Source organism: Ursus arctos, unplaced genomic scaffold (genome assembly GCF_023065955.2).
Source record: "Ursus arctos isolate Adak ecotype North America unplaced genomic scaffold, UrsArc2.0 scaffold_36, whole genome shotgun sequence".
In the NCBI taxonomy this organism is placed as follows: domain Eukaryota; kingdom Metazoa; phylum Chordata; class Mammalia; order Carnivora; family Ursidae; genus Ursus; species Ursus arctos.
Window position 1 is genome coordinate 23594788 of NW_026623050.1, and position 23757 is coordinate 23618544.

General features: G+C 50.9%; 1 protein-coding gene across 1 annotated transcript in view; it reads right to left on the reverse strand.

Annotated features, from left to right (window-relative positions):
• Positions 1-795: 795 nt before the first annotated feature.
• MYO1E (myosin IE) overlaps positions 796-23757 on the reverse strand; it is a 188804-nt gene continuing 165842 nt past the window's right edge. Inside the window, exons 23-28 of the mRNA XM_026518589.4 lie at positions 21233-21379; positions 20222-20379; positions 19197-19289; positions 16524-16725; positions 5454-5623; positions 796-1894 (exon numbers count right to left, since the gene is read on the reverse strand). Coding sequence (XP_026374374.3) covers positions 1818-1894; positions 5454-5623; positions 16524-16725; positions 19197-19289; positions 20222-20379; positions 21233-21379 — 847 coding nt within the window. The 3' untranslated portion in view covers positions 796-1817. The remainder of the gene's footprint in view (positions 1895-5453; positions 5624-16523; positions 16726-19196; positions 19290-20221; positions 20380-21232; positions 21380-23757) is intronic.

A 23757-nucleotide genomic window follows, 5' to 3' on the forward strand; every position in this document is an offset into this window, starting at 1 on the left:
CTGAACTGAAATCAAGAGTCGGCTGTTCAACCGACTGAGCCACCCAGGTGTCCTGGAACCAAAATATACTTTAAACATTATTTGTTACTGTTCTATTCTTGAACACAAAGATTTACGTGGTTTACTTTGTTCTAAGTTCAGATACGTTTTTTTTTTCCTTACATGTAACCCCTGATAATTTTTCCCACGGGCTCAGGCATCTTGGAATGACAAAAAGGTGTGTGCTGGTCAAACCCTACTTTCCCAATAGCTTCAGAAAGGCCGAGGCAACCAGGAGAAGGAGAGGCAGAGAAGTGACAGTCTCCCCCGAGAACCAATGCCTCATCGATAGACATTCCATCGTTTCTGACTTTTCACTACTACGGCAGTAACCGCCGCACTGGCCTGCGAGGCCCGCCTTCACAAAGTGCCACAGACGGTGGCTTACCGACGGAAATGTACCGTCCTCCGAGTGTGGAAGCTAGAAGTTCAAGATCTGCGTGTGGGTAAGGCTGGTTCCTTCTGAGGGCTATGAGGGCAGCACAGCTGGGCCAGGCCCCTCTCCTTGGCTGTAGATGGCTGTCCCTTCATGTCCTCTTCCCTTTCTGTGTCCGTGTCCAAATGTCCCCTTTTTATCAAGACACCAGTTATATTGGATTGGGGCCCACCCTAATGACGTCATTTTAACTTACCTCTGTAAAGACCCTCTAGTTCCAAATAAGGTCATGTTGTGGGTACTGGGGTTTAGGGCTTCAACGTAACTTTTGAGCTGGTGGGGAGACAAATTCAACCTATAACAAATGTCACAAAAGAACAGGTGGTTCACTGATTCCTTTATTTAGGAGGTAGGGGGAGGGGTACAGGGGGCAGAGGAAAATTACCTACAGGGAAAGGGCTGAGGAGGGTTTGCGGGGGCTGGGCTAGAAAGCAGTAACACTGATCCTAGAGCTGAAAAGGAGTAGTGCACATTTGTAAGTACCTGGTGGGAGTTTTGTAATAAAGCCTACCTTATGAATAAGTACAGTGGAATACTACTTAGTACATTCATACATGTTTCTACCATTTTAAGATTTTTATATATACAGTATATGATCTGTTTTTATAAATGTACAGCTTGAAAAAGGAGATCCTTCTTGTAATAGGTACAGCATTAAACACAAAACCAACATGGGCCAGCCGCATTCCAACTGAAGGCCCAGAGAAAGCGAAGGCCCCCAGCCCAGCCCCCGGCCCCTGCTCAGTCCGGCAGCCTCGTGGTCCTGGCGAAGCGTAAACCAGCACCTCTCTGCACCTGTGGGCTCTGCAGGCCACACAGGCCACGCTGGCCCTTGGCATCTGCACGGGAAGTGCCCGCTCATGCCAAGCCCAGCCTGTAGAGGGCAGGTCCTACCTGAGGGAAAGCGGCAGAGAGGAATGTGTTTCAGGTAAGGAAAAGAAGGATGAAAGAAATGTGCTCTTTGACTAAAGGCACTTGTCAGTGGCCGCCTACAGCCATTCCCTGGGCCTGGTGAGCGAGCGGGGAGCTGTTCTGATAGAGCCAACAAGGTCTGAGTGGACCTCGCCTGTCCTTTCACCAGGTTTAAATACAATAAATAAATCTTGGTGGGTGGTGGTATGGCCCTCCTGGGCTCCTATGAATAGGGCTACCTTTGAGGATCGTTTATGGAGTGACATTCCCTGTCCCCAACCCAGCATTTCTACGTCCTCCATGGGGAAGGTGCCAGAAAAACTCCAGGCCTTAGAGAAGGAAGCAGTTGCTCGCTATGGAGCAGAAGGAGAACCCCAGACGTCCCCTTCCCTGCCTGGAGCTCCTTCACCCGTGAGAGTCTCCGTGCGCCTCAGATCTTGGTCACATAGTTGTTGGGGAACAGGCCCTGCTTGCCTCGTAGTCGACCCGTCCACCAGCCGGAAGGATCTGCAGGAGACAGAGATGGCGAGAGTGAGGGTGAGCAAGGCGGTTCTGCCTGGGCCAAACACACCCCGCTCCTGTGGTTGCATCACGTGGGCAAAGGTGGTTTGGCTCCCTCCACCCGTGTTCTTTGTCCTTTTATTTATGTTTAAAAATTCATTTGAATGAGCGAGCGAGAGAGCAAGTGGCGGAGGGAGAGGCAGGCTCTCGGCCGAGCAGGGAGCCCGATGTGGGGCTCTATCCTATGAGGCAGATGCTTACCCGACTAAGCCTCCCGGGCATCCCTTTATTTTCTTTTAAACAAAAGCGTCTGTTGTAAAAGTAACCCCTCCCCCACAGCAGACACAGACCACTCAGGGTCCCATCCAAGGAAGAATGTGCTGTTCCCACGTAAGGCTCTGCCGACAGCTGGAAGCCTCTAGGAGTGCCCAGCCTCTGAAAGGAGGCTGATCACTCCTCCTTGGAGCCCAGGAGGGGCAGCCACTGGGCCGCCAGAGGCTGGTCGGGGGGCGGCGGGCTGGCCCCCAGTCCCGTCTCCCCATTTTCCTCACACAGGGCTACTCCCCCGCCACACCTTCCCACTCCTTCCTCCAGCGTGGAAGGCTTCTGGGAGAACCTGGTCTGCAACCCCAGGCCCTCGACCAGGAGTGAGGATGTGGTCTACGTTCTTCCAGAAACGGGCCACTCTTAGGATTCTGCATCTTGCTTTTCACTACCTAATACATACTGTCTTTCCATGTCTACATCTCTTTTTTTTTTTTTTTTTTAAAGATTTTATTTATTTATTTGACAGAGAGAGAGACAGCCAGTGAGAGAGGGAACACAAGCAGGGGGAGTGGGAGAGGAAGAAGCAGGCTCCCAGCTGAGGAGCCTGATATGGGGCTCAATCCCAGGACCCTGGGATCACGCCCTGAGCCGAAGGCAGACGCTTAACGACTGCGCCACCCAGGCGCCCCTCCATCTCATTTTTAAACAGCTGTGTTGTATACCAAGATTCATAGAATCATCTCCTTGTTGATGGACATCTGTTTCCACTTTTTCCACCACTGATGGAACAAACGTCCATACTTACGTCTCTACGTCTGCGTGCAAGCAGGTCTATAGCAGAGATTCCTGCCTCAAAGAATATAGACCTTTTATTCTGTAAGACAACATAATTCATTGATATAATAGGTAATACTCTTCCACGTGCTTTTAAAAGTACAAAAGTGGGGTGCCTGGGTGGCTCAGTCGGTTAAATGTCTGACTCTTGATTTTGGCTCAGGTCATATGTATTTTAGGTCTCTGATTCATCTATTTTTTCTGTGTACGAGGTAGAGCTCTATTTTTTTTTTTCAAAATGGAAAGTCAGTGTCTCTCCTTTCCCCCGATTTCAAATGCCATATTTATCCTATATTAAACACCTGTATAGACCTGGGTCTGTTTCTGGATTCTATTCTGTCCCATTTATATGTCTGTTCCTGTACTCACACTGGACTGCACCAAGTACAGTGTAATTTATAGCATTTTCTGAGAACTTCTAGGACTCTACGTTTTACACAAATATGTAATTGTTTTGATTATACCCAAAACACGTTTTATTTCTAGGAAAATCTGAAATAGAGAAATGAAAAGAAAGCAATACTCACTTAAAATTCAACACTTAAGGAGACCACGTATGAATATGTGAATATATACATACACACAGATAGCTGTATGTTTTATATTTTTACAAACATGAGACTACAGCCCATAGTCTATAACCTTTTTCCTTTTTCCCCATGAACATCTTTCCATTTCAATAAGCATACCTCTACGCTTATATACCGTACTACTCATCATTATCGCTCATAAAAATGTCATCAGAGTTCACTGAATGGGTCGAGCAAAGCTTATTTAGCCAATCTTTGTTACTGGGTAATTGGTCATTTCCAGTATTTTTGCTGAACAAAGCTGGTGGTAAAAATTCTCTTTGTGTTTACTAAGCATTTATTTCAACCTTTACTTTTACTCCCAACACTTTCTAGGAAGGATACTAAGTGGCTAAAATATTAAAATCTAACAGCAAATTAGGTGGCTCAGGGAGGTCCAAATAATGCCCAGAGCCTGTTGAGGTCAGCCCAGGGACCTACAAGTCTCCTCAGAGTGAGCCCCTGTGATGAAGGAAACGGTTAAAAACACCATTCCTGGGGCGCCTGGGTGGCTCGGCCATTAAGCGTCTGCCTTCGGCTCAGGGCGTGATCCCGGCGTTCTGGGATCGAGCCCCCCATCGGGCTCCCTGCTCTGCGGGAGCCTGCTTCTCCCTCTCACACTCCCCCTGCTTGTGTTCCCTCTCTCTCTGTCTCTGTCAAATAAAAAAATCTTAAAAAAAAAAAACCAAAAAAACAACAAAACACCATTCCTGGAACTGTCTGTCCTTGGCCACCTCTTCCTGAAGGCTAAATCGCCAAGGCCCACTTCCCTCAGGCTGTCCTTGCTCTGCTGGTAGTGGATGGCTCTGCCCTGCCCCCGAGTCCTCTTGAGCCCGACACTCAGGACCCTCCACCGGCAGGCCACTCCTAGCTTCATCTCGTCTCCTGTGACATCCCCTGGGGGACCCTGCCATAAGGTTGAGCATCGGCTCATTTTCCTAAAATGACCTGCTCTTTCTAGCCTCCCCGGCTTCTCTGTCTCTCTCCCCATTCCCCACCACACACGCCATTTCCTTCATGGTGCTTTTTTAACATTCTAAGTCAGGCGTTACCTATTTTTTTTTTTTTAAGATTTATTTATTTACTTTAGAGACAGTGGGGAGGGGAGGGGTACAGGGAGAGGGAGAGAGAATCCCAAGCAGATTCCCCTCTGAGCGCAGAGCCTGACATGGGGCTTCAGCCCACGACCCTGAGATCATGACCTGGGCCAAAATCAAGACACTCAGCCAACTGTGATTCCCAGGCGCCCCGGAGTTATACTTTAAAAAAACACTTCCATAAATAGTTATGTTTGGTCATATGTAGACTATATTCTAACTTACCTTCTCTACCAAATTAAAGCACTCAGCCAAGCCCACAGACTTTTATAATAGACGTTACAGGTTGCCTCCCTGACTTCCGTTCCATCTACCTTCCCTGTGAGGAGGCCATCACGTTTGGGTGGGGTAGTCCTAACTCCCATTTCCTACACAAGTCCCTGCCATGCCTAATCTACCGCACGTACAGCCCTTGTCTTGCTACAGACTCAGGGATGGGCACGTGACCAATTTGGTCTAATCAGAGTAAAACCTAGGACTTTTGTCCAATGGCTAAGAGAAGTTTCAGCGATAAAGCAGATTTCAGACATAGTTTGATCTGTTTGCTGGAACTGATGTAGCCGCTTTGCTGTCATGAGGGAAAACAGCCAATAAGGGAACAAACACAAAGAAGGCAGAGCAGAAAAAAATTATTTAAAAAAAAAAAAAAAGGACCCTTGATCAAACTGAGCCTGAAGCCTCGCCTCCTGCTACAAGTTTCAGTTCGAGCAGCCTATAAATTCCCTTGTTTCAACTAGTTTTTACGGCAATATGACTGGACGTTCTTCAGGAGGCTGTCCCAGCCAGCCAGGCACTTACCTTCTTTGATAATGTCGATAATGTCATTGGCGTTGAAGCTCAGTTCGTCTGTGTCCTGAGCGTCATAGGCGTACAGAGCCTTGCACTGCGGCACCTGAGGCTTGGGCTTGGGCTGGGGCTTGGGTCTGCCCCCGGCTGGGGGAGGCCGACTGCTTGTCTGTCTCCGGACGCTGTGGAGAGAGTGGAGGCAGGTGAGAGACGGACCTAACAGGAGGCAGCACCGTGTGGTGGTCTGGAGCACGGGGCCAGCACCGGCCTGCTCAAGTTCAAACCCAGCTCCATCCTTAGAAGATACGCCAATCCCCAAACTTTGAGAGTAAAAACAGCCCCGCCCCCAACTTGGAGACAGAACTTTTTGCCAGTGTCCCAGAAGCCTGCAGGTGCCTCTCCCCAACAGCAATCCTTCCCAGGATCAACCACCACCCTGCATTTTGTATTAAGTCTGCTTTTCTTTGTGGTTTTACCACACACACGGGTATCCTCAACAGTACACATAGTTTGCCTGTTTTTTAACCGTATAAAAGGATTCATTTTTTTTTTTTTTAAGAAGGGGGAGGGACAGAAGGAAAAAGAGAGACAATCTTAAGTAGACTCCATGCCCAGCACAGAACCTGACGCAGGGCTTGATCTCACGACCCTGAGATCATGACCTGGGCCGAAATCATGAGTCCGACGCTTAACCCACTGAGCCACCCAGATGCCCCCAAAGGAATCATTCACTCTATTCTTGAGATGTGCCCTGGCGATGCATGCATTCTCATGGCCTTATCCTCTCTCGTGGCACGAATATGTCACAATTTACTTCTCCAGTCCCCTGTTGATGGTCATTTGGAATGATTTCAGTTTCTAGTATTGTGAAAAAATAACAAAAATAAAAATGCTGCTTTGAATACTCTTGCGCGAGCAGTTTGTCAGCCTCGGCACGACTGCCCTCTGGGGCCAGCACTGCTGCTGAGGCTCGGCGGCGGGGGGGGGGGGGGGCCTCTGCCCAGTGGATGCTGGTAGCACCTCCCCCTCATCATCGCGATCATCAAAACTCTCTCCATCACCAGCACCCTCCTCCGGGTCTTCTAGCTTTACACGTATCCCTTCTACACACTGTACTGCCTCCCGCCTCCGTTCATACATTGTCTCAAAGGCATAGAACTAGAGCTTGAGAGATCTTCAAACTTCTATCTGAAACAACTCAAATATACAAGGCATTTAATAAAAAAAAAGGTAGAAAACCTTTTCTTTCCCACTTTGCTTGAGGACGAAACCAGGAAAAGCCTACAATTCATTTGCTCACAAACCAAACATAAGTTAAAGATTTCTTCTTGGAGACTGGGCTGTACTCAACTCAGCGGGGCGGCTGTTAGGTCTGGCCAGGTGTGTTCATACCTGTGGCAGAAAGGAGGAGAAGGGAGGGTCCCCCCCCCCCCGCCCCCCGGCCTGAGTTGCGGAGGAGAAAAGCACCCCCAGCTTTGAGCTGTGCCCTCAGGAGACCAGAGCTGCACTGTTTTTGTTGAGGTCCCATGATAACAGATGCTTGCTGGGTGCTGATGAGCAGGTTAGATCATGAGGGAGTATCTGGGGGGGCTGCCAGCTGGCTGGGGTTTCAGGGGGCTGCCCGGGGAGCAAACCCCACGGTTTCTCAGGCTCTACTCTTCTTAGGTCAACCCCTGTCCCCGCCTACCCACCCACCACCAAGCACTTTCCTTTCACCATAGAGGAAAGGCATCTATCTTGTAGATCCTTAGCATGACATCATTTCCTCCCTAGGCGGCTGGAAATCCCCATTCCCTGTTCGAGAAGTGCTTGCTTCTCTGAAAGCCGGCCAGGCAAGCAGGCTTCTAATTAAGCAACCTATACATGAGGATGTGTCAGCATCTGGTTAATAAGAGCCATTAGCCTGGATACCAGAAGTCAGCTGATTTCCCAGCAACAAGGAAGGGGGTTGCAGAGGAGGGGTGTGCGTTAGAATACCCTGGGAGGGAGGAAAGCCTCCAGCCTGCTAGGTCCAGGGTGCAGGGTGGGAAGGGTGCATGCACACCCTCCCCCCTCAAATACTCGTGGATGGGGATCTGGCCTCTCTCATGTCCGGGGGGGAACCTGCCAACGTTAGTGCAGTTGATGAGGCGTCTGGACCCCCGAATATTGGCAATTAGGTGTAGTCCCCGAGGAAAAGGGGCCAGGGGGCCTCTTAGTGGGGAGAAGAAGGTAGATGACTCTGAAATGTAGGACTGTCCTTCCCGCAGCAGCCCTGGGAGCCCCCCCGGCTGCTCTGCCCATCGCCTCCAGCTTTGACCAAGCCCTGGCAGTTCTTCCTCCTCCACGTCTCTGCTGCCAGCTGCTTGCTTCCTGGGCTCCCTGAATATGCCCCAACTCAGTGTCTATTAGTTCACTTCACCCTCCACTAAAAATCCCAACAGCTTCTCCCTGGTCTTGGGAAATGGACCAAACCCTGCATGGGGCCTACAAAGTCCCTGCCTGGTGTGGACCCTGCTGGGTTCCAGCCTCAAGTCCTGCCGCAGGCCACACTGGTACCTTCCTACCTTTCTTACCGAGCCCCGGTGGGGGTTAGGACACCTTGCTTACGTACTCCTAGCTTACACCCCTGGCTTTAGAGGACAAGACCAGGAACAAAACAGGGATGTCAGCTCTCACCACTTCTGTTCCATACTGCACTGGAAGCTCCAGCCAGAGCAATTAGTCAAGAAAAATAAAAGGCATTCAGACTGGAAAAGAAGTAAAAATACCTCTATTTGCAGATGAGATGATCTTGCATATAGAAAATCCTAAGGAATGCACTAAAAAACTATTAGAACCAATAAACAAGTCCAGCAAGATTAGAGAACATAAGATTGAGAAAACAATTCCATTTACAATACATACAAAAGAAGATACTACGTCGGAGTAAATTTAACAAAAGGATTTTTCGACTCATATGACCTACCCAGAAAAAGCTAATCTATAATGAAAGAGATTAGTGGTTCCCTAGCTGGGGCTGAGGATTGGGGAAAGGAGGTTTCTTTTTGGGATGAACATTCTAAAATTAGATTATGAGGGGGCGCCTGGCTGGCTCAAGTCAGAGCATTCAACTCGATCTGGGCTCATGAGTGTGCGCCCCATGTTGGGGATAGAGTTTACTTAAAAAAATTTTTTTTAATTAGATTACAAGGATGGTTGTATAACTCTGCACTAAATACTGTTGAATGGTAATTTAAATGGGTTGATTTAATAGTATATAAATTATATCTCAAAACTGCTTTAAAAAAAAAAAAAGCAAGTAAATGACATAGACCCCTTTAGGCTCGGCAGCTCACTGCCGACACCCAGAGTGACCTCGGCCAGTCTGTCTGCCCGCCGGCCCTGGACGCGCCAGAACCAGGGCAGGCTGGCGGAAGAAAGGACCATCTAAACACCTGTGCGAACGCAACCACTGGATGGTATTTGGTCCCAAGGCCTCAGAGAATATAAGTCCAAGTAAAACCAATCAAAACAAAACCTCAGGGATTACTGGGGGATTTGGGCTCCTTTGTAGGCCCTTGGCAACATGGGCTTGGTTGTCCCAGGCGCTGGACCATGGCCACCATGCTTTACCAACAACATAGAGCCATCTGGTTATCACTTGGCTAAACGGGGTTCACAGTACCCCACATTTGGGAGCAGGGAGAGTCCAGACAGCTTTGAGATGAGGTGCTGGGGAGCAGAGTGGGGACTGGGGGGCTGTGTTTGAGAGGGACGGACAGGGAGGTGGGGAACAGCTTTGCATTTTGCATTAGGGAAGCGTCTGTTTAGACAACCAACCCTGAGGTCACCGTGATCCAGCTCTTCCCTGTTGAAATGTCCTCGGTGACCAGGAAGGAGCACAAGTCTCCAGTGGGGCAGCCAGTCAGCCCCATTCTCCCATCTCAGCTTGTTCTCACCCTTCGTGTGCGACTCAGCAGAAGGCCTGTCACCCGGGAACCCCTCCCTGCAGCCGTATGAGGTCAGATCAACTCGCCTCGGCTGTGGCTGCTCCAGGCAAGACACCGGGCTGGGCATCTTCATGGGCCCCGCTTCATTGCACCTCACGGCGCTCCCGGGTTCCCGGGGCTTCCTGCTGGTCTCAGGCCTGGATGGCACAACGGCAGCCGCGCCAGGCTCCCAGAGCTCCAGCCTCGCACACCTTTCTGGTCCCGGGGTCCGGCCTGCCCCACCCCCCACCGGCACTGCTAACTCTGCTCAAACCCCCCGGCCACATCCTGGGTAGCCCACACCGGCTGCAAGCGGGGGATCGAAGCAGTGGCACACGGACTTGTGTCACCACTCAGCTGACACCCTCTTGGGACAGTAGGTTCTGGGGGGGGCAGGGCCAGCACCTCTCTGCGCTCACCACTGTAGCCCCTGTGTCTGGCACCCGGCCCAGGAACACTGCGCGGCTTCAGTCTGCACTTTCTGATGGAGCGACAGTGCGCAGCAGGGGAGGGGACATGGCGCTGGCACAGAAGTCAGCCCACTGGGTTCGAGGCCCGGCTCGGCCACCGGCTGGCATGTGACTCGGGTATGTCGCTTTGCCTATTCATTATCGTATTTTTAAAGATTTTAGTTATTTATTAGAGAGCGTGCACAAGCAGGGGGAACGGCAGGCAGAGGGAGAAGCGGGCTCCCCCCGGAGCAAAGAGCCCGATGTGGGACTCGACCCCAGGACCCTGGGACCCTAACCTGAGCCGAAAGCGGATGCTAAACCAACTGAGCCACCCAGTCGCCCCACACTTCACCTCTTTAAAGATCAGTGTCTTCAACTGTAAAAAAGGGGAGATTCAGGCAAGGGTCCAGGTCCTTTTTCTAATTCTTAGGATGCTTTACAGCACGCTCGCACCAAACTCCCTACTGTCGGATGGACCACGGAGCACAGGAAGTCTGTGCCGACGACGGGATCGCCGCCTCTATCTTCAGCACAGCGCGGCCCCAGAAACCACCCCAGAGACCCGGCGGCAGCAACAGCCATTTTCCCAGCTGTGTCTGAACCGCAGCCTCAAACCCACACCATCTCCTCCACAGCACTAGGTGGCGATCCTGTGTCATCAATAACGAGGGAGGAGACTGACGACTCATGCCAGAAGCTGATGAATGGGGCCTTTTAGGGGCCTGGGCCCCTCCACGTGCAGCCAAGGGGGACCGGTCAACGCTCGAAGAAGGGATTCCGACTCGGTCCAGCCCGGACAGACGGCTGTTACGCCTCAGGAATTCTGCGGGTCAGTTGTTAAACACGCCATTGTGACAGATGGAATGGAACACACGTGCGATTCTGAATAAATTACAGGCAAAGGCAACAAACGCTCAAAACCCAACCCTTCCTAATTATTCTACCACATTTTCCTTCTGTCTGCGCGCTTGCCATGACAAATGTCTGGTTGCTGAAGGGTGGCGGAAACGCTGTTCTGTGAGGGTGTGCGGCTGCGCCTGTCTTCCCGGCTCCGAGACCGGTGGGGTCATGCTGGTGGCCTGCCCTTGGCCATGGCGGGTGGAAACTGGCCAGCGGGGTACAACTCAACGGGGTACAGACAGCCGGCCACTCACCGGCACACTGCTGTCCCCACACGGTCGTGGGGACCCCTGTTCACTTGTCTACGAGTGTTCTGCCTAAACTGGTTTTGTAAGGCACGTGCAGGAGTCAGATCATTTCGGTGCCTCTGGTGTTTTCCGACACGCGCGCTCCTAACCAGCTTTACATCACGGGACACTGTTATAAAAGCAATTATTTCATTGGGATCACGGGGGTTGGAGCAAGAATTTCAGACTCACAGTAAGTTATTCTTCCCTATATATATATTAACAAACTCCCCGTCCCTGGGCCAATTCCGTGTCTCCTTCCGTGTGACTTCAGCGCGATGCAATCCAGCTACCCTCAGACTTGCATCATTACCAGTTGAGCACTCGTCTCTCTTCCCCACGGGGAAAGCAGGCCCGCGGAGAGGCCAGCTACAGCAACTTGCTCGGACAGCGGGTCGTTTTTCGGAGCAGGGCATCGGACCGCGGCCGCAATCGCGGTCTCACCCACCCCACGAGGCTGGCCGAGTCCCCGGCGCCTCCCGTCCAGGTTGCTGTGTGCAACCCGCACCGCTGGGGAAGCCCCGTGTTACTGACTGCGGAAGACCGGGGCGGGCCTCTGCCCTGAGACCACAGGCTGCCCCCTCACGGACAGCTGGCCCATCTCACGAGACGCCCAGATCCACGAGAAAGCAAAACCCCAGACGCCGTCAACGACGACAAGGCTCTCTACAGTGAGCGTTCGGGCACTGGCTCTCCCCTGCTAACGTCACCGTCCGCGGGACGTGAGCTGCTGCCGGGAAAGGAGCAAAGGATGTTTAGCTAGAAAAAGACGGGGCAACGGGACAGCCGGAGAAGCAGCCTGGGACTTTACTGACGTCGTCCAAGTGCAGCTGGCGTCTGTTGTAACGTTACCTCGTGGCTCTCCGTTTTGCTGTTGCTCTGTGCCCACAGACAGCAGCAGGCCCTGCCCACGTGTCAGGGGGAAGGTGCCTCCCGGACCGGTCCCCTTGTCCCTAGCACCCCCCCCCCCAAAGCCTGCAATGCCTGAAGCTTCAAACCACAAGGAGTCCAGAGATCTGAGTCCTTGAGAGTTAAGCCGCCTTTCCATCCTGGTAGAACAGCAGTATCTCCCGATAAGACCAAAGCACACAAATGACAGTGATAAAACCAATACGAATAAACTTTCGAGTTGCATTGCACAACACCTGCCGGGGACAAAGCCCTTACTTCATCTTCAAGACGCCCCGGGGAGCGGGCTTTCACGTGCGATTATTATCCTTACGATGCAGGCGAGGACCCCCAGGTGTGGAGAGACTTCGGGACAAACAGGAGGGGGCACAGCTGGTAATCAGGGAAGCGATCCACGAGCCCGGCTGCGGCCAGAGGAGGCGCGGGGCTCAGTAAATATCTGATGACTGAACCAATGAAGGTGAATCAATGAAGGATGAACAAATGAAATGGGACCGACACGCAGTCCCTGCAGCCCTCCGCACACCGCCAGGCCACCTTTTGTGAGCGTCTCCGCAGCTCCCACACCTTTGGGGCAGCCGGGTGTTCCTAGCCGGCCTCAGGGTGAGCTGGGATTAAGCTTTCTAATATCACCTCTTTGTTCTGCAGATGTGAGATTTATGTCTTGAAATTCCAAGAAGGAAAATAATGGCATTTTATTTCATTGGCTCTTTAAAATATGTTCTGTTCCAAAAGGTTGAATCTATAAACATTACTGGAAATGTGGGAATGGATGCCAGGAATTCCTAAGCCTCATGTCTGCCTGGGCCAGGATACGGCCGCTGCTCCCGTAGATAATGGGTTGAGAAATATTGCTATTGGACACTCGCTGGAAATTTTAAGCCCCTTGAAAATATGACTCCATTAGGAGAACCTTGTCAAGAGACATACAGGCAGCATTTGAATTTTTCTATCGATCCCTCCCCTTTGTGGCACGGCCAGAAGCCCTAACTGAGCACTTTCAATAGGTTTCTGTTTCTCCGACTTCTAGTTGGATTACTCTCTGGAGTGATCTCGAAATTTCGTGAAGTTGCCCTCCTGTGAAAAGGACCACAGGACTAAAGAGGCCAACTGAAAAGACGGCGTTCCTGTGAAGTCAGAGCAAAGGCTGATGAATGAACCGTCTGTATGATTCTTGCTTGTCCCGTCCTCCTTCCTAAGGATCAGGAACGACCTTGAACCTGCATTAGACATTTCAAAAGGTATGCTGAGAGACTGCAGGATACATCTCTCTTAGTCTCCTTGGCCAGCAACAACGAGGATGCCACCAAGAATAGCTTCTGTGTCACAAACATGGCAAGGCAAGGGTAAAGAACCCTGTGGGGATGGTAATTTAGTGAAGGCTTCATGCTCTCGCCAAAAAACCTGGCTGAACCTAAAATAAACTGACCAAGACTTTCCTGAATTAACTTGAGGTGCTAATTACACCATTTGATTTTATCCGCATTACATGATCCAAAAGAAATGATTGCCTATGCTAAATATGCCCAGACAGAAAAGTGCACCGGGGGTGGGAGAGGGAAAAGATAAGCCCAAGGCTGTGAACGCCCAAGCAGAGAAAGACCGCGCTTACCTGGCTCTTACAGACTGGCACATTCGAGGTCACTGTTTGGAACTGTGACGTATACAGGAGTGCTCGTATTTGTGGAAAGGTTTGGGATCCCAGAGGCCGCTGTTTGCTCCAAGAGGCTGCTATGAAATGAACCCAATTTGTGTTTTTTTGGGCGAAGAGCAGCTTTTAAACGCAGCTGACCCCAAGGATCCTGAAATGCTTCAGGCCTCAGGTCTCTGATCACATTAGAAATTAATTTTCACGTCATGTGTTTCAGAAAATAAATACTAGGAAGAAGCTCAGCCCTTTGACTGGAGTGCGATTTTTCAAGGAATGTTTGTGTCAGAGCAGGTCTAAGTGTGCAGAGAAGAGGCTGGCTGGGATTCTCGTAGCTACCGGGGCTCAGCGTGCCGAGCAAGGGTACGCGCACCACAGGAGGTCAGGGACATCCTCCTGCCCACTGGACGGCTTCACAGGCGCCCTTCCCGTCCAGCCTCATGGCCACTGCCACGCCACTGCCACGTACACCTGATACACCATCACGTACGCCTGATACACCATCACGTATGCCTGATACACCATCACGTATGCCTGATACACCATCACGTATGCCATCACGTATGCCCAGACCCAGAGGGGGCAGAGGGCGTGATGAGATTTAAACAGGGAGCCAGGCAGCCAAGGGCTGGAAGGGAGCAGCCTCAGTTAAGACACAATGTTCCTAAATTGCCTGCTTTTGGCTGACAGATGCTCCCCGTTGGCTGGTGTGCAAGTCTGTAACTTGCAAAGCAGGGCTGGAAAGACGGTCTTGCTTGCCAAAGCCAAAGCAAGTAGGAAGCTAACAGACAGAGCTAAGAGATTTGGTGCATTTTGTTGACTGATTTTCATCCCCTGCCTACTTTGGGACATCAGCCTGGGCCCAGGAAGGGTTGAGTATTTTCACTACGTCCATCCATCTGAATAGTGTAGGTCTGGGTTATGGGTACAATCCTATCGCTTGCACAGTACCCGTTGAATTCACTTGTACATAGACTCTTTCCTGGCTTTATCAATTAGACAACAGATGCCTTCAGATGAGTGGTTTTCAAAACGAGGTCCCTGGATCAGCAGCAACAGCACCTGAGGACTTGGTAGAAATGTAAACTCTTGGGCACCGCTCTGGACCCACTAAATCAAGCTCTGGAAGTGGACCAGAAAGTTCTCCAGGTGAGTCTGTGCACGTTAAAGTCTGAGCTCTACTGCTTTGGACCAAGCCAGTCAGGTAAGCCGTGATCACTGGAACTGGGGCGGGGGGGCAGCTAGTTAAGCAAGCGTGGGGGTAGGTGGGGAGAGACCCAGCGCAGGGCGGCAACCCCTCTACTGACAGCCGTCTGTACAAAACTGAGCTGCCTTCCTATCTGGCGCCCACACGAGGTGAGACATGCCAGGGGAAAAGGAACCCCAGGAGAACGTGGTTACGTTTCTAAGAGCTTCGTGGTCTTTCAGACGGAAGCTGACAAGGCAGGAAAAACATCCTGTACTGGGGCCTAGAGGGGAATGGGAGGAGCTGCTGTTTCTCCCCCGGCATGGCTCTATCTCATACATAAGCCTCCTGACCACACACGAAACTTCATCATTCTAGAGACACCGAGAGAATGGAAAATGGAGGTAGGCACCAGGCAGGGGAAGAGCAGGGGCTGGAGCAGGCCATTCTGGGGTTCAGCAGGGGAAACTACCCCACCCCTGAGGATTGTGTGGGGTTGGATGACAACTGACAAGTCACTACTATCACCGTCACCATCATCATCAAGCCATGGCTGACCGAGCAGCCCCTTACACGTCTAGTACCAGGCCAGGGATTTTTTTTTTTTTAAGATTTAATTATTTGACAGAGAGAGGGACAGCCAGCGAGAGAGGGAACACAAGCAGGGGGAGTGGGAGAGGAAGAAGCAGGCTCCCAGCGGAGGAGCCCGATGTGGGGCTCGATCCCAGAACGCCGGGATCACGCCCTGAGCCGAAGGCAGACGCTTAACGACTGCGCCACCCAGGCGCCCCGGGGCCAGAGATTTTATGTACATTCTTCCTAGTCCTCCCAACAACCCTGCAGCCTGGTCGTGTCACATCAGTGCACGGATGAGGAAGATGAAGCTCAGGGTACACAGCAGGTCCGACGTTAGACGGGTTTGAAGGGATTGAAATGAGATCCTCACCATGATCTGGTGTTTGACAACATCACTCTACAGTCTTTTTGCCTGATTATTTCCATCCACCTTGTGCCTGAACACTTCCAAGGACAAGGCACTCCTTACAACCCAGGGCAGTTCGTCTCTGGGCTTCTAGAATGCTCTTTTGTTCACTGACGCCAAAATCTACCACCTGGCAGAGTTCCCCGACTGGCCTTAAAGTTGGCCTGTTTTATTCCTGGCGAGACTGCAGGACGTGTCCAACCCCCTTTCCACACCGAGGACTCCTTGCAATATCAATACAGAGTTCCCTTCCTCCAGCTAAAAACCCTGGGTTTCTTTTTACCAGTCTTCGCTTCCAGTTCTAGAAAGGCGGAGAGGCTGTCATCTGGAAGCCCTGAAGACCAGTATGCATAAAAACATCCACACGTCCTAGAAGGCTGGGAGGTTATCCTTCATGTTTCTAAGGCTACTTGGTGCTGCAGTGTTTATGCAACTGCAGGCACAGGCCGCGATCAAAACCCCATCAGCACTCCTCAGCCACACCAGACAGGTCACAGAGGAATGGACTCTCAGCGCGGAAGGGGACCCTCTTCCGAGGTTCACGATAAGCCGTCCCCAGGGAAGGAGTCGTGCGCCATCAACCTGGCTGTACTTTCAGAAACGTCAACCAAGAGCCCCGTGGCCTCGGCCCTGGATCCCAGATTACAACCCGCAGGTGGAAAACAACTCTAGACTCATGCAGAGACTGCCCAAAGAACGCCCTGGACCCTGCTGTGATCGAGGGAGAGGGGGGTCACCAGCTTCATCTAGAGGAGGTGGGACTCTTACCCGGCGGCACCCTGGTCTGGGACCTTAAGGAAATCCAAGCTCTCCGGCGTCTGGGACACTCGGTCTGAGCCGGTGGACTGTTGTCGTGGCAAGGGTGGGCGGGCCATGGAGCTGTACAGACTTTTCTGATTTAACCTCTGGTTGCCAGCAGCATGGGGATGTGGCAGAAACTGGTTTTTGAGGACTCCATTCTGATGGTATCCTAGAGAGAGGAGAAGGCGAGAAAACGGCGCTTAAATTTTCTATCTTCTGCTAAAAGGCTCTCCAAATTCATTCCATCTCTTAGCCAAGTGCAAGCTCCTTAGCTTCTCTAGGACTCCGCTTTCCTATCTGAAAATACAGAGGGCATGACTGCAAATACAGCAGGAGGAATAGAGCTAATACATTGTAAGCTGCCGAGCAAGTGCCTGGAACGTAGCAGACACTCACACGTGCTTGCTGAATCTGACATCAGAATCACCAGATGTTCAGGGTTTCAAAGCCCACATGCAAGGAAAGGTACGCTTGCAACGAGCTGGCAGGCACATTCTTCGATCTAAGAAAAACTCTGAGGTTATGATTCAAGAGGGCTGGCAGGCAGCTGTTTAAACAGCTGGACATCCATTTTCAAGGGGTCAGCCTCAGGTGTCCCCTGCAGGAGGCCGTTGTGGGAGGCAGAGGGAGCACTCCACACAGGCAGGGAAATGTGGCCGCTGGGTGGATCGATCCAGATACAGCAAGCTCTCTTAGCCAAACAACTGTTCCTGGTCAAGATCACACTGTCTGGTAAATAATGGAATATGGTGATGGGCTCCAAGCCACAGGCCCGGGCTGAAAGGGGCATCATCACTCCATTGTGTGTACGGTCTCTTCTCTCTTCTCCCACTGACAGATCTGGGCAAGAATGAAGGAGAACAAGACTCCCCAAGGCACAGTTTGGTGAACCTACCATAACCTCTTCCAACCAAATTAGGGAAAGAACTCTTTGGTACAGATGGGACGACCCCTAGTTTCTAAGAGGGACTAGCCGGTCAGGTTTGGCTCTGTCTTCGTCAGCTTTGATGACCTTGAGCAAGATCTGTGACCCTTCAGTGCGTCAGTTTCTTCCCGAAGGAAACAAGGAGTCTGGTGAGCCCCTACTTGCTGCCAAGGTTGCCAAGGAGAGGGGCGTGCTCTAGGGCTGGGATACTCGAAGTGGGAGGTTCACGGATGGGCCACTCGCTCTCGATAAGTTCAGAAATTAAGAATAAGCACTTAGAAAGGCTCACAGCAGTTTCATAGACATATTTCGTACCTTTTGAATCCAGTAAGAAATTTGGGCTTCTATTTTGAATGCTTTCAAAATTCCATTCTTCGAGTGATTTTTATTATATCTTACAAAAGTATGGTTTGCGATGGGTTGAAAAGAAAGAAATTAAGAAAAGAAAGAGGGAAAAACAACCACAACGGACCTGTGTTCCACACAGACAGTATGAGAAAGGCTGCCTCATTTTATTGATGGAGAAACGGTCACGTAGAGAGGTTGGGAGCTGGGCTCAAGGTCAGGTATTTGGTCTAAGGCAACTTTGGCCAACCTAGCTGAGGCAAATGAGCTTTCCAGGTGGTCTGGCCAGGATTTGCGGGGGGGTGGGGGGCAGCACATAAGCAGTAACACAATCCTACACTGGTTCTCTTCGGTTCTTTTGTGCTTGGATTTTCTTCAAGGGTGAAGGCAGAGGTGCGGAGAGAGAGCCGGGCCAGGCAGCATGGGGACTCCAGAAGAGAGGAGAATTACTTTCTTACTGCTAGGCACGGGTGTTCATAACAGCACACAACGGTGAGATTCCAGAGCCGGAGACAAAAGAAATGCTTTTTACTGCTTCCTTCGGACACGGTTACAGATAGGATTCCCTTGTCTGGGATGATCTGAGTTAAGTGTAGTCCTAAGATAACCCTTTCAGACCTAGATGCCTAAGCTTATGAAAACCAAATATTCTGGGGACAGTTTTTTATTGACTGAATTTTGTGAGTGATGGAAAAACAGTTGGTGAATTTTGAGATCGCTCTTAAAGCACTAAATGGATTTTTACAGGCAAGAAGTCTTGCATTTACTCAGGTTTGGATTTTACTGACCTGCATGCTAAAGTTTTATCATAAAAAATGAGAAATATGAAACGGAGGATCTAAAAAAATGTTTTGTGTCCATTTTGTAATCCTTTTAGATATTACTTGAATTTCTGGAGCACTTGTCCTAGAGCCCATCTGACTGAAAATAAAATTTTTCGACTTATTCATTAAGGTATTACCTAGTTGCAAAATCTCCTCGTGATGTTTGGCTGGCTCTGAGTAGGGGTGTCGCGGGTATAGGACGCATCCTATAACCGCAAAGCTGACAACACTCCGGTTGCCATGGACAAGGAACTCCTTTTTTCTCTTACTGATGTAAGAAGCCTTTCCTCAGGGAGCAATACTGCTAGGTAATGAAATCCAGATCGTTAACTCAGCCACGGTTCAGTCTCACAAGCCCACACTTTTCCTGCGTTGCGGGGTCACTAGCAGGGCCATTGTGTTGGTAGGAGTGTATCTGGCACCGGAATGGCTCACGGCTGGCTGATACGTGTGCATTCATTTGCTCCGGGGTTTCTTCCCAAATACGTTTTCCAGGTTACGGGGTCCCGAGTAGCGGTCCTGCTCCACGGCGCATGCTCGGCTTACCTGGCGGGGGAGGGGCAGCTCTCATTGGGTAGTTGGCATTGTGCGTCCCACTGGAGTAACTTCTGTTCTGAGCTGTGTTCCTTCTGGTGGGACCTGAAATAAACAAGCGAGACGAAGTCGTCAAAATCAGTGCCACTGGCTGGTTTTAGGGCTTCTGCTGGTGTTTTGCTTATGGGAAGCCTGGGCGAGGTGTGCAACCCGGGGTCCAGCCGGATGTGCAGGGGCGGCTGGCGGTGCAGGAGGGATGCTTGAAGGGGGGACTGTCTCGGGAGCTCTCGGGCCGGAGTGGCCGGAAGATACGTCCACGGAACGATGGCGTTTGGAATGTTAGAGACCACGGCTTTACAAAGAGATATTCACACTCTTACAAAAGAGTTTCTATTTTTGTAGGCTTTCAAAAGAAAAACTGGGGGCATTTTCCCAGTTCGCGCTCGTGTTCTAACACCGCGCAGAGAGGCGCGTCACGGTCACGGGCGTGCAGCGCGTTTCAGCACTCGCCGCCCCTCCGCTTCGCTCAAGAGCCTTTCCTGCAGGAGCTTGCATCCTATCTTCAGTTAAACACAGACCACAAAGGCTGGAAGCCGACTTGTCCCCTTGACACAGACACGAGGGGTTAGGAAGCAAGCCGGTGCTACCGGGAGCATCACTGCCGGCCGGAATGAGGACGGGGCGGCAGGCACTCTGCGGGGCAGGGGACGTCTCTGCAGAGACAGGTGTACTGCAAAGGAAACTAATAAATAAGGTCTCAGGGAGGACACGAAGGAGGGTAGGATTAATCCAGCTGGAAGAGGGTACAGAGGGAATTCCTTCTGGGCTGAGGAAATGAGAAGAGCAGGGACTCACAAGGCATGAATGACACAAAACGAAGGAGCTGGGTCCCGGGGTCTCGGGGTCTGGGGCAGGGGGAAGCGGCCTGCTGAGGGACGCCCTGGTTGTCCGCCCCGCAGATGTGTGCACGCCCCATGAGCACCGGGTGAGAAGCGAGTCTGGCACGGAGCAGGGTGGCGGAGGGCAGGGACACTTACGGGAGTTCTTGGGCAGCCCCGGTCCGATGCTGACCTGCAGCACTTTGTTACTGGGCTTCAGGATGGCCAGGTCACCAAAGCCTTGGTGGAACTGCACTTGCCGGGAGCCCCCTGCACTCCAGGGACCCCAGTTCTCCTTTTTCAACTTGAGTTCAAGCCTGCGACAACGACATTTGTTGGTAACGGGCAGAGATGCAACAGTGAGAAAGTGGCGCTTAAGGACCCCAGCGTGGACATCTGCTGCCGGGCAAGCATGCGGCAGAACGAGGCCTGCCCAGATAGATGGAGCCACCGGCCCTCGGTGAGCCACTGACCCCAGAGGCAGGGGCACGTGGGGCCCAGCGCCTGGGAGAAACCGGCTGGTGAGGGAGGCAGGCCATTACAGGTACCGGTGTCACTCCAGGTGAACGCAGGTGTGCCTGCCCACGGGACAGCAGGAAGGGGACAATTCCCAGGCCACACCTACTATGATGTGTCACTGTGCCACTCTGATTTCCCTCAGTCGTGTTCGGAGAGAACTGAGAGATGCCAGACACAAGATAGCCCACGTCTCCCCAGCACGGAAAGTGGTTATTATTTAATTAAATTCCCTTCCACACTAGTAACCAAAATCCAAATAGAAGGGAAGTTTACTCACAACTCCAAAACTACCCAGCCAGTTTTATTTTTCAGACTGCCTATATGTCTACATGACACAATTCCATATTCTGCTCTTTTAACTTGTATTTTCTTATGCCATATGACAGAAAAATCCTCATTTTAAGTAGCTGTCCATACTACTTCACAGAAACTCAAAGTGGCCCTTCCATGTCTGTAACACCCATCAGGACTGTCTCCTGCAGGCCCCAGGACTGTCTGGGGTAAGCAGCGGCATGCAGGGCTGGGCTTCCCTGACACCCCTGCAGTGGTCAGACCCCTGCTCCACCCCACAGGCTTCCCGCCTTCTCAGCCTGGACTGCAGTGGGGAGATCAAGCTTTACGCAGAATGTGGGGCCCCAGGTCCCCACTTACGTATTGCTAAATTTCAGAGGTAGTTGCTTCTGGGTTTTCTCCTCATAACGCTTTGCTAAGAGGCTCAAGAATTCAGTTTTGAAGACGGACTCAAGCAAACTGTCATACTCTTGTTCATGAAGAATGAAGATGTCATCCTGCATAGTACTGAGAAGAGATTGGAAAGACTTAATGAAAGTTGCACTTCTGTTTATTCCATTTTTTTCTCTCTCTTTTTTTTTTTTTTTTTTACCTCCTGTAAGATATCACTAGGTTTCTACAATCTTTCTACAAATGACAACCTTTAGGACAAAACGCAACAATGAATGACATAATATAACTGCTGAAATCTGCTTCTGAAGCAAGTTTTTAACCCACCAAAAGCATAATCAAAATCAATCTCCGAAGTGACTTCTAAAATCAGGAATTTAAGGATAATTTAGTCCATATTAAAAAGAAAAAAAAAACCCCACTTTTAAATTCAAATTCTATGTTCTTAAGATCACAAAAATCCGAACTGTTACGAATAGAATGTGGCCGAAAATCAACAATCCCACAATAGTGCCACGTTGGTAGAATTTACAGTACAGTTGTAGCTATTGTAATAAATCCTAAACTTGAAGAATCGTAATTTAGTTATCAACAGGGAAGACAACGTCCTGGGCTTTGTACACACTTATTAGGAGTCTTTGGGTATTCGGGGCTCTGCTTAAGCTGCGAGCCACGGGCTACTGAATGCACAAACACACCAAACCACAGAGAGAGACAAGACAGGTAGGCCGACAGCGAGCAAGCACGAGTTTCGCCGTCGAGCTACTGAATTTCGTGGGGCGGGGAAAGAACACACCACTGCGGGAACTGCGTGCCTGGATAGGGTAGGGCTGGGGTGGGGGGCAAACTCGGGCCTGGAGGGAGGGCACGTGAGGAGCTGCAGGAGAACGGAAGAGGCCAAGGCAAACCCAGTCCTGGGGAAAATGCTTCGTGGTAGAGGGGACTGATTAGACTACGTTCCATGTCCAGGCCCAGCTAGACGTCGTGGAAATGACAACATGCATGTAACTGAGACCTCGTATTCCCTATTAGATGCATAGTTCAGTTGAAAGAGGCCACCCACCCCAAAGCTTTTATAATACACACGCTTACAACGACCTCCAAGTACCACCGTCAAATATCTAAGAACATTTCATTAGGGATGGTGTTTTTCCAGGTATGAAAAACAAAGTAAACCTGCTTCAACGAGCTGGCCACAGTAATGTTTTAATCCCCCCAAGCGCAGGAAATGCCAACAACGTGGTCTTTTTTTCCTTTTAGTAACCAGAGCTGAGCTGTATCACACAGGAGCTGTGCCTGCTCTCGGGGCCCCCGGTACCGGCAGGTGACCATGCTGTCACCAAGCCAGACTGGAAGGCAAGTACGGGGGACGAGGACACAGAGAAGCTTCGAGAGGAAGGATTCTTCTTCCACATAGACTTTGATCCATTTAAACTGCAACTCCTGTGGTCTCTCTCTTCAATCCCACAAGTATGATGAGGTTGGGTTGGACCAGAGAGGTCTCCCTTGGGCAGAGCCTTCGTGGCTTGTCAGGAACCTTCTCTCTGGGCTGAGGCAGGGAGCTCATGACCTGTACCTGATTGAGCCATAGCGTCTCTCCCTGAAGCCTCAGCCCCTCAGTCTTCCTACAGGAAAGGAGCTTGGTAATCCACAGGAGAAGGTCGAAGGGAGGACCACCACGCAGCCAGGACTGAAAGGCACAGAACGGCAGCACAAACCACAGGGGAGGGAGCTTGGCCTTTCACTGCCTGCTGCCTTTACATGGGTATGCCCAAGACTAGTTCTTTTTTTTTTTTTTTTAAGATTTTATTCATTTATTTGACAGAGAGAGAGAGAGACAGTGAGAGAGGGAACACAAGCAGGGGGAGTGGGAGAGGAAGAAGCAGGCTCCCAGCGGAGTATGGAGCCCGATGCGGGGCTCGATCCCAGTACCCTGGGATCACGCCCTGAGCCGAAGGCAGATGCTTAACGACTGAGCCACCCAGGCGCCCACCCCCCCCAAGAGTTCTTCTTGCATGTGAAGTCAGAATACTTCACAGGCATGTTTGAACACATGATGGCCATCTGCATGGAACACTCGGTTATTACTATCACCTCAAGAGTTTGTTTTCAAACTTCCCTCCGTCACAACTAGTTTCCTGTACACTCTTGTTATAATTGGGATATAGGTTTTTCCATCGTGGTGAAGACCGTGGCAACTGGTGGTTTAAACAACCCTGCCTTTTTATCTCTTGTTACTCCACGGAAGGTGCCAAAGCAATTCAGGGCCAACATGACCCTGCTACAGCGCCTGGGAGCCAGGCATCTGCACTTTCCTTTTCCAAGTACGACCAGGAAGTTGTACGAGTCACTTCTGCTCACACCCCATTGGCCAGCACTGTGTCACATGGTTACCCCTAGCTTGCAAGGAAGCCTGGGAAATGCAGTCTTTGGGTTGGCCAGTCAGCTCTTCATGTGCAAAGGAGAGAACAGGTCTTGCAGGACAGCTCACAATC